Source organism: Sinocyclocheilus grahami, unplaced genomic scaffold (genome assembly GCF_001515645.1).
Source record: "Sinocyclocheilus grahami isolate Dianchi unplaced genomic scaffold, SAMN03320097.WGS_v1.1 scaffold177.1, whole genome shotgun sequence".
NCBI classification, from domain to species: domain Eukaryota; kingdom Metazoa; phylum Chordata; class Actinopteri; order Cypriniformes; family Cyprinidae; genus Sinocyclocheilus; species Sinocyclocheilus grahami.
In genome coordinates this window covers 46,665-57,986 of record NW_015505356.1, presented here as the reverse complement: position 1 = coordinate 57,986, position 11,322 = coordinate 46,665, and the positions used below count along the sequence as shown (strand labels likewise).

Below are 11,322 nucleotides of genomic sequence, written 5' to 3'. Positions count from 1 at the left end.
CATATAAACAAAATAAGGCTTTGTCTGTGCTCTTTCCATTTAAAATTAGAGGCAACCACTGCATTTTAATCATGATCCAAACAAAGATGCTGCATACACGCAACATGAGCAGTTTTTAATCTAAATTAAATTGTATAATTTCGAAATTTGAAGCAAAAACAGAATGGTTTGACTTCAGTTTTGTGAAACTATACATACAAAATATCTGCATGAAACAGAAACAGCAGACGACCTGAATGAGACGCAGATGCACTCTCTGCCAGCAGGCGGCGCTTAAAGTGTTTCCTTGCTTTCCGCTGTAAACAAAGCAGTGCTGCACTTATGAACTTTAATATGCATTATACAGAGGCAAGATGAAAAAAATAAAATACCATCTAAACTTTTCTAAAGACAGTAAGTTCCCCTCAGACATACATTCATATAAACTCCTGCCCCTAATTGAATCGCGATTTGTTTAGCATCTCAGCCAATTTGAATCGTCACCTATTTGAATCGATTTTCAACCGGCTCATGGTTAATCGTTGCATCCCTTGCAATTAGGTATTTAAACTTTCTGTGCAACAATGTGAACACAGTTGAACCAGATAAAATGAACAGTTAACCAGATAAACCAGACTTCCATGATACCAGCACCAAACAAGTCAACCTACAGCTGGTTGTCCAGCTAATCAACCACCTAAACCCACCTAGGATCAGCCTTAGTCCGTTATGAGTGTCTATGTGCAAAACGTGATACTTGGTACTTGATATTTGTGAAAATGGCTTGTCGTACGTGATTTCCATGCATGCGGTGTACAGTGAAAAGCCTTTAATGCTCTTCGAGACGCCTTTAGGACATCTTGGCAAAATATAAAAGCACAACAGGGGCTTCACTGCTCAACCAACCAAAAACACAGACACACAGAGTGTATGATTAAAAGGTTTGACTAGACACAGATGAGTGCACTTGGTTTTATACTGTGGGTATTGCTGTGCTGCCAAACACTGCATCACTGTCCACCAACCTCTGTGTGAACTCTCAGACTGTGGCTTTGCTCAGGCAAAAAACAAGTCTCCACGTGCCCACCGGATACACACAGGTCTGGGAAAGCCACATCCATCAAAACAGTGATTTTGTCTGATATGTTAATGTGGGAACGTTCAGGGAAGTACAAAAATCACAATGGTAATATTTACTTAAGGAACTCCTTTATAATCCTACAGGATTTTTATACCAGGTACATCCGTCTCAGTTGATCTGATCATAAGCTGAAAGAGCTAAATACACGTGTAAATGTGATCTGACGAGTGTTGGTAGGTGCACCATGATCCAACCGCTCAATTTACAGAAGGTCTAAAAAAGTTTTAAACTTCAAAATAAAATAACCATTTTACAAGATCGTTCACAAGAAAGTCTTAAAATCTGATCATAATCAGTCACTGCCAGGAGATGCATTTGACACTGAAAATCTGTTCAAAAGAAATATTGTGCAATATTGTTACAATTGAAAATAAAATAAAATAAAAAATAAATTATAAAATGTAATTTACTCCTGTGATGACAAAGCTGAATTTTCATTACTCCAGTATTCAGTGTCACAGGATCATAAACGACAAAACTAGATGAGACAATGCCACCATAAGGCATTTGGTCAGTTATGATTTGGAGAGCCCACAATGTTCAAGTTCAATTGGCCCACAATGCACTGCAACTCTGTCTCCTCCTCTCTCCTTTCTTTCTCCTACAGAGATTCAACCACACAAATGTACGCACAGGGACAATGAGAGTCCTCATCACACAAAAGCCTGTGGCACTGAGGGGTACAATGGGGCTTTTGTGGAATGTGTAGAGAGGAAGATGTGCAGGCAAAACACTACGGTCTGTATCGAATCAATTCCCCCATACCATCCAACCACAGCTCATTCACTGACCTCACACCCACAAACTACTCCAAACAGAGCATTCGGGGCGTAATGTTGCCTACCCAAAAACACTGTCAGTCATGAGCAGGTCTAGACAGAGTCTGCAGACTTTTCCGCATCTTCTACACTGATTTTGAGGGGAAATTGTGCAGAATTAAGTTAAAGGGATTGTTTACCAAAAATTTTTAATTCTGTTATCATTCTGTAATCACCCTCAAGTTGTTCAAAACTTGTATGAAATTCTTTCTTCAGCTAAATACAAAAGAAGATATTTTGAAGAATGTTAGTAACAAACGGTTTCTGGTCACTATTGAATTCCACAGTAATTTACTAGTTACTCATATTCTTCAAATTTCTTTAAGTTTTCAGGTTTGGAACAACTTGAAGGTGAGTAAATGATAACAGAATTTTCTTTTTTTGTATAAACTATCCCTTTAAGTATGGTAAAATGTGTGTACTACACTTTTCTAAGTAGCTGAAAGTGTAAAGGAATTTTTTTAAAAAAGAAGAATTATTTACATGCAAAGTGTGACATAAATAACATCTGCAGGACTTTCTGCAGGCACAGATTTGACATGGACCTAGTCGTGCCATATGATTAAAGGAATGTTACTGGTTAAATACATGCAAAGCAGCACAGTTTGTGAAAACAAACTGAAAATGTGCTGACAGTTAAGAACTTAAACTGGAAATGTATGGACCAATGTACAATGCTTCACCCATTGATGTCTATTGTAAGTACATTTCTATCAACACTGGGTTTCTTTTGTTTATTTTACAAATTGAGGTACAAGTCGAAACAGTTTCTGAGGTATGCCACAAATGTGGTCAAAAGACATTAATTTGAATATGAACACAACTTTAGACCAGTGTTTCTAAACCGGGGTCCACTAGGGGACATAACTTCCAAGGGGCCACAAGGTGACATAAAATTATTTAAAATAAAGACAACCATTACAATATGCCAAAAAAAAAGAAGAAGAAAAAAAAAGAACCACAACTGTCTTGTAAAAAGTCTTGGGGCCTTTGAATATTCATGTAGACAATGTGAGGCCTAGGAGTCAAAAAACTTGAGAACCGCTGCTTTTGACCAATGAAATCCAATGAATTCAATGAAATCAAAAGAAATCCCATCATTTGTAATATATCATTGGATAATCATCTTTTTTAACATATTGCACAAAATAGCATTGGAAACAAATTTTTTGTTGATTTTTCCAAAGCACTATTTTAAAATCTCTGACACTTCCAGGTTTTCCACACCTGGATTTATATTCCAACAATATTCCTTTTAAGCAGGAATTTACCTCTGATGGGCAAGTGCGGTCTCCAGTTCCCACAGCCATGCCTTGCCTTGCGGGTATTTAGATTGGTATGCAACTCACAGTGTTTGTGGTTTGAGGAAACGAAAATGATTTTTTCGAGGATAATTTCAAATAACTGTAAGAGTGCAGCCAACATTCCATTATAATTAACAATGAAGTGCTGAAAAAAAAAAAAAAAACAGAAAGCGAGAGAAATAACGAGTGAGACAGAGAAGGCTGGAGGGCTTAATACCACACCACAGAATCTATCTAAGACGACAGCTACAAAAACACTGGCAGCCAGACCTAAAATCAGTGTTCAACCACACCACATGCGAACCACTCAACCTGTTACAACACTACTATTAACAGCATGTCTGGGATCAGCTCTGTTCCTTATGTCTGGAGCAGGAAAACATCTTCAGAAACGTGTCGTGTAACATCCAGCTCTCTCGTTCTCAAGCCTGAATTAAGCGCAAGCAGTGAATCAGGACACACATTCTGCATGCTTCATAAGGATAACAGGAAATGGCTGAACATTTCATGCTTCTAAGTTTGATACTTGCGAGTCTTGCCTTGTCTGAAAGAGATTCCTGATGCAATCTTAAGGTTGATCCAGTTGATCTTTGCTGAATTTGGGTCGATGAAAAGAACCAGTTTGAGTCAGAGTAACTTGATGAATGGAAAGGACTAGGCCGAAGAAAGGTCTGGCACAATGCTTTGGTATCCTGAAGCGTTTTCTCACATCTTCATCTTAGCATCTGACCGAACCACCGACTGGGGCGGGTCACATGGTGTGTCAGCTTTAAGGTCAGAGAAGATCCCCGCCTCTCAAGATGGGCTTATCCAATGAGAAAGGCCTGCTCGTGGGGTGTTACAGAGTATTTGTTAAATCTAGCTAACAAAATATATATTGTGTGTTTGGGTGGTCCAGACGCTACAATATTTAGGCACTTGTGATTTCCAATAATATTTCAGTTGGTGAGTGGGAGACCAGGCCAGTTTTGGAGAATAACTAACTATTAGAAGAGATGCTACTAAGTTAACTTTTTTCAGTAGCGTGCCAGCAGCGAGCGCAGCTGTTCCAGTAAAAGCTAGTTTATACAACAAGTAAAGCATTACAAAACACTACATCACTGTATTTGTCACATTTACTCTCACAGCCTTACAACAGAGTAAACTGAGGCACTAAAACACTTTCCTAAACACTCCTAAAACAGTTTTGGGAAGTCAAAATCATTCATTTCAGTGAGTCAGTTAATTCAGACTGCATCACTTAAATGTACTTGTTAAATATGATTCATTTGAATGATAACTCACTTGTTTTCCAATACAACTCATTGTGCACTATTTCTATAGTCTTCTGTGTGGTGAAATAAATGTTCTATTTTTAGTTGTGAACCTAATGTATATTCAGATAAATTCTGCTCTTTTTAAGTAAATTACTTAATCTGATAATTATAGTCAGTTTGACTCTTTTTTCAGGATTCTTTGATGAATAGAACCTTGAAAAGTACAACAGCATTTATTTGAAATATAAATTATTTCTAACATTATATAATGTCTTTACTGTCACTTTTAATCAATTTAATGTGTCCTTGCTGAATAAAAGCATTAACTAAAATAATCTTACTGACCCCAAACTTTTGAATGATAGTGTATAGTTAAATTGTATTTACATTTATAGCAACACTGCAGACTGTCCAAAAAATGCATTTTGGATTGCATTTAGTCCTAGTGGCAAACCAATGTTGAGGTTCACTGACTCTTAACCAGACAAAAACTCTCGTTGTGTTTGATATGAGAGTGTCCTCAAGATGAACTCAAATGGCCAAAACAAAAACAAAAAATTACATGAATTATTCTATTTATCTGAGCAGTACCCTGTCCAATCAATACTCCTGATCGCCCTCCCTGTTCTGTCACAATAATACGCTGAGATCTGAGCCAAACTCATCCATCAGTGCAGTGAAAACATTGTGAAGCCCTATAGCGGAATAGAAACAAATGGATAAGCCATTGCCCAGAATGATATGCTGTTGCCAAAGCTAAGCTCAGATAAAGTTGAAAGGCACAGTGGAGTTTGCCAATACCAGTGCAAAGTTCTTTTTTAAAGGGCTAATCGTTCTTGTAAGTGCTGCGTATTTGCCTGCGTGTGTGCGCAGAGCCTTTTGTGTGAACAGGTCAGCTAAATGTGAGCAAACAGAAAAATGGGCGGTTAATATGAGGCTAAGAGAGGCATAACACAGTTAGTGAAACATTGGTAGTAGTGTACTTCCACAAATAACAGCTCACTTAAATTATTCGTATTGCTAGCATAATGAATTCGATCATTTGTAAGCATGCACATACACAAACTCCTACAAAAGCTATCAAAGTAATTAAACACTATGCAATGCTCTGCCTTCATTCAAAAGCTATAAAACGTCACCAGATTTCCCTGTATTATCTGTAACGTCTCTGCCAGTAAAATGAGTAAAGAAGTTGGGAAACGCTCTGCAATAAAAAAAAGTTCCTTCACTCTGTTGTGAAATAATCCAGTTCGAGGAGTCAAAAAAATGTAGTAAATGTGCAATAAGAGCTGACCAGAGACATGTTTGTACAACTTTTCAGCATGGTTTAAACTTTGAAAACTATAAATCTCAAGTTCCTCATCGGGAAGTTCTTTTGGAGAGGGCTGACATTTTTTGGCCCGTGTCTTCATAGCGGGAGGAACTGGACAGACCTTGAAACATCTCAGAGAGGCTTTAGTACAAAATGATTAAATAAAGACTGCGGGGAGCCAATTAAATCTGCCAGGAGGGAAAAGTCAATCAAACCGTTTCCCAGCTCAGTGAGGGGTTAAATTTACAATGCCCAGGATAAAATGAACCAGACTAGCACGAGCATGGCTGATATCAGAGGTCAGCAGTTCCCACTGATTTCTTGATGCTGACCCGCTACATTATTAGCATAGCAGCCAGATGCATCACACACAGTAATAAATTCATGCCTGCCTCCCTCTTGCCCAACTTGTCAACAAATCTGTGATAATTACTTAAAAATATAGAATGACAAAGTGTGCATTGAAAACACTGGAGCTGAGTTTCTTGCACAATCTCCATGTCTGTTCCGGGGAAACGGTAAACATTTCTGTGAAAGCAGGAGCAAGCAAACATCCAACAGGAAAGGCATGTGAGCATATGTTTGTGTGCATTCTGTGCATCTGAGCGCAAGGGGTTCGTGTGGAAGGGTGGGTAAGTGTTTACCTCTGGGTTCAAAGAGTCTACATTTGAGCTAGAGGACAAGTGAAGTATGTGTGTATCTAGGCTCAAAGTGCTGGACAGAGGCCAGGTCAGGAAGGTACATTATTTATTATTCGGCCTTTAAAACCCAGTCTGTTATTCTAACATTCCAGCAGTATGGTTTGTGATTGTGGTGGATAGACCTGGGACTTACATTACAGGGATTTATTTGACCCCACAATCTAAGCCTTCCTTTCAAAATGAGATTATCTGTCAGTCTGACTTCTTTCAATTACTTGCTAAGTGGCTGGTTTAATACTTTAAAGATATAGGTCAGCCGGATGAGACTGCGTATCTCAGGCCTTTGGACACAAACAAGATGAGTTCCTGATAACTCATGTGAGGATGATAATAACCATGCTCAGGAGCCAAACCTTTGTGGACACAGGGTTTTGTTTCAAACACAGATCTTGGCATGACTGCCAATAATTATCTAAAAGACAGTCGGAGTTCACAATACGGATATATTCTGCTGGAAAAGATTTTACTTGCAATGACAATAATTGATCCTACCAAAGAAAGTAAAATAAAATAAAATAAAATAAAATAAGACTAAAAAAATGTATCACCGTTTCCACAAAACTATTAAGCAGCACAACTGTTTAGAACATTTATATTTTAACTATATATACAGCGCATACACATTAGAGTTAAGAAGTTTGGGGTAAAAAAAATTAAGCATTGATAATAATAAGAAATTTTTCTTGAGCAGCAAATCATCATTAGAATGATTAGAATGATGTAACACTGAAATCTGGAGTAATGCCTGCTAATTTCACAGGAATAAATTATATTTTGAAATATATTAAAATAGAACATACTATTTCATAGTGGAATATAAAGCAAGACGATATATTATATAATTTTAAATAATATGATATATTATTATATAATTAAATTTTCACCATATTGTAAATGATTCTTCCAAAATTAATTAAAGGCTGGAATACACTATGTAACTTCTGCCCAGATTTATAGTCTGGAGGAGTCAACACTAGTTTCCCAAAGTCAGAGCTAGTCTGCAGATTTTCGCCAGTTGGGAGTTGACCGAAATTTGCATAGTGTACGATGGGGTTAGCATTGGACTATGATCGCATCCAGTACGAGGATTAATGTATGAAGCCCAGTTTTTCCTCTGTAGCCATATACAAAGTCACCAAGTGTATGATGCCTAGTGCTTTAAAACATGTTCAGATTTTCATAGTCCTCTAGTGTATTTCAGCCTTAAGCCACTCAAGCCACAACCATTTTGACAAAAGCTAATTTGTGCCAAATATATAATATGTCATATATGGCAGCACTATTTATGTATATTTGCAGAACAGCACAGAAAAGTAAATCACCAAGTCTGCAAGTCATAAAAAGTCTTTCACTGTCAAAAACTGTAAGATTGTTTGAGTGAAGAACATGCACACAGGTCCAATAGGACTAGATCATTTCATCAGCTGGACCAAGAATCTCTCATACTGGTTGACAATATTAGCTAAAACTAGCACTGATTAAGCGGAAACTTCCTTGTAGAGAACCCATCAATCCCATTCCTAAGTTCAACTTGACAAAGAAAAAAAAAAGATTTGATGAAAAATAATAAATAAGTTTAGTCTCCGGTTCGTGATCAGACTGCATTCTGCACACATTACCTCGACAGTGCGGCCCCTCGTCACGCCCATCCGTGCAGTCTGGGACGCCGTCGCACAGCTTGCTCAGGTGAATGCACACATCTGTTCCTCGACACTCAAACTCATTGGGAGGGCACTGTGACACCTGGGTGTGATGGCCTGCAAAGGTGCACAGCAAACAAACACAAGTTAACACATTGCAACGATACAAAGAGATGCAGCTCCATTCAACTTCTAGTCATATCTATTTCTTTAAGAATGTTAACAAAGTTAACACCTGAGTGATTCAATGCATGATAATTTGCACAATACAGTGACAACAGACTCATAATGTGGTAGAGTGTGAGAGCATGTGCATTTGAGTTTCAAACCATTCGGTTTAAATGTCTATAGCAACCTTATTACAGTTTTCACTGGCTGTAAAATTATTTTTCCGATTGGTGCAACTGGTTTCCAATTATGTTAGTATTATTTATGTATTATAATAGTATTATAATATTATTTATTCAGTATCAGTGCTATGTTAGCATTAGTTAGAAATTATGATATTTTGAATGAGCTTTTATTTTTATATTTTCAGTTTCGCTTTTAGTTTTAGTAATTTGGTTACATGCTTCTGTGACTTCAACTTTTTTTAGATGGTTGCAAAGTTCAAGTTTTAGGTTTAATATTATATTTTATTCAGCTTTACAGCTTTATTTCAATTAACAATAATTATTTCAATAGTTTTACTTCATTATATCAACACCATTCTGAATGTCCACTGAGAATTTAATTAGTAGAATATACATGTCTTAGTCTGCTTGCACATATCTAGTCTCAGTAACATATTCCAGAAGTTAGGAGAGCAAAAGTCAGCATCAGGCCAAACAAAAAACTATTGTCTTTTGTTTAAAAATCTTATTGGTAAGACTATAACTTGCTCTCTTGGTTCAGAAAAAAACAAAAAGTGAACGTAAACCATTCAGAGCATCGCTATTGGCCAGAGTCGTTCTCTCTCCATGCGGCCCACACGGCAAAGCAAATTGTTTGTCTTGGATATTTTTCTTCCACCTACTCTTTCTTTATTTCCCTCCACCTCTATTCATAACATCTGCTGACCCATTTTAGAAAAACACAAGAAAAGAAGGGGGAATTCACCCCCCATACAGAAGTGAAGCAGTTTTTTAACCGGGTTAACGCTGCTCACATTGCACCACACGGCTGCTTCTGAAGGTCAATTAGGTTTTTCTGCTCACTTAATAGCACATGTGTGAGTATCTTCAGGGACGGAAATGAAGGGGCCAACGTGCTTATTTGGTTCATTAAAGCTTGGCAAAAACAGACTGGAAAAAATGTTTCTGTGGGAGGCCCCAACAGAGCTTTAATTTTATACCAAGGGCAACATTATAGCTCTGTTCCAAAATCTAGTGAGCTGCCTATGTAGGAAGCAGTTTATGTATATGTAAAATGTTCAAAACCAATTCCAAGGTTCTGTCTCTGCTAGAATACTGCCATAGAAGGCAACTGCCTGTGTGGGCAGCTCACCAGTTTTTGGAACAGACCCATAAATGAACTTCCATTTTAGCTCAAAATCTATTCTCAAGCAATGGCATAAAAGCTGAACGAAAATATTTAGATTGGACTATCAAAGACAACATTAAACAGCATTTGCAAACCATAAACTCATGTAATGTAGCATTTTTTTATGGAAACATATTAATTGTGAGAGAATGTAGAGTGGGACTGGATATGATCCACTGGGGTTTGACTGGATTTGTGAAAAGTGTGCGAATGAGGCTACTTTTCTCCACCCACACAAACAAGGGAAAAAAAGGCTAGCGCATTTTAAAGAAAGATTATAACGAACATTGTTAAATCTTGATATAGGAATATCTATCCATAACTGTACAATGATTTTGTACTTATGTAACTCCAAAGATCACAATGAATACTTCCATTACTGTAATGAAGCTTTCCAGCAACACCAACACATACCCGATCCAAACAGCCCCCATCTTTCCAAACCTGGCTGTTTAATTTCAGCTGTTCCACTAAATTCAGAAAGGAACATTGTGTACTTCCTCTTTTACTCTTTCTCCAGCTTCATATTTATAAAGTGTCTGATTCATATCACACGACAGCATCCATCTATCATCTGTTATGATGGGAGTGAAACCAATATCAGAGATCCTAAGGAGTTTTACATAGACCAGAGGTCAGCAACCTGGGAAACTGAAAGAAATCAGTCTGAAATTGTATTCATTAAATGTATATTTACTGCAGAAAAGTCAAAGTTGCAAAGTCCTTCCATCTGCATGTCAGACTTCCTCCAATTCTTCCTCATGGTTACAAAGTCTGTTTTATTTAGTTATGTGAATGGAAGGAGTTATGTGAAGTGAATGGAAGCCAAACACCCACTGGACAAGTTTACTGTTACACAAGTATCCAGTGGGTCATGCAGTGCCACTCAGACGCACACGTGTTTACATTGCTACAAAAAAAACTTTACAAATTCTTTTGAATTTTCTATTCATCAAAGAATGCTGAAAAAAAAGTATCATGGCTTCCATTTAAATATTAAGTACTGATAATAATCACCAAATCAGCATATTAGAATGATTTCTGACACTAAAGACTGGAGTAACGGCTGCTGAAAATTCAGCTTTTCCATCACAGGAATAAAACAAATTTTTAAAAGTTATTTATTTTAAAATTTAATTCCCTCTCAGGGTTTGCTGGCAGGGTAACAATTCAAGCAAAGCTTAAATCCAGATCTTCAAGTTCAAATGTCTCTTTAGCCATTGTTACCCGTCTGAAACACTAGCCAAAAAGATTCTGTGACTAGTGTGGAGAAGAGGCCATCTGAACAAAACTCACCAACTAATCCTAATTCTGCTTAAATACACTCCTAAATCTTTTCAAATGTGCCCAAAAAGTGTAATGAAATGGAAAAGAGAACAATAAAGGGTGATGCTGCCATGCAAAAAGCAGTTTTGCGAATGAGAACACACGAGGGAGCAGACAGACGGATGTTTCACAATGAGTGTGAGTGAGTGAATTGGGGGCAGATCTCTGTGATCTTTGAGCGAACTGGGAAGTCGTTGGCCGTTTGCTAACAGCAGCTCTCCCATACAGGCAACGACTGCTTCCTTCCTGGACTGTCACCGACACCCTGAAGCACATGCACTAAACACAACAGAGAGAGCAGGGGGGGGGGGGGAATAAGAGGGG

General features: G+C 37.6%; 1 protein-coding gene across 1 annotated transcript in view; it reads right to left on the bottom strand.

The window, feature by feature from the left end:
- The window catches only part of LOC107593902 (low-density lipoprotein receptor-related protein 1-like), a 129,091-nt gene that overhangs the window by 82,892 nt on the left and 34,877 nt on the right, over window positions 1–11,322 (bottom strand). The window contains exon 3 of the mRNA XM_016283779.1: window positions 8,131–8,268. Within this exon, the coding sequence (XP_016139265.1) occupies window positions 8,131–8,268 (138 nt within the window). The remainder of the gene's footprint in view (window positions 1–8,130; window positions 8,269–11,322) is intronic.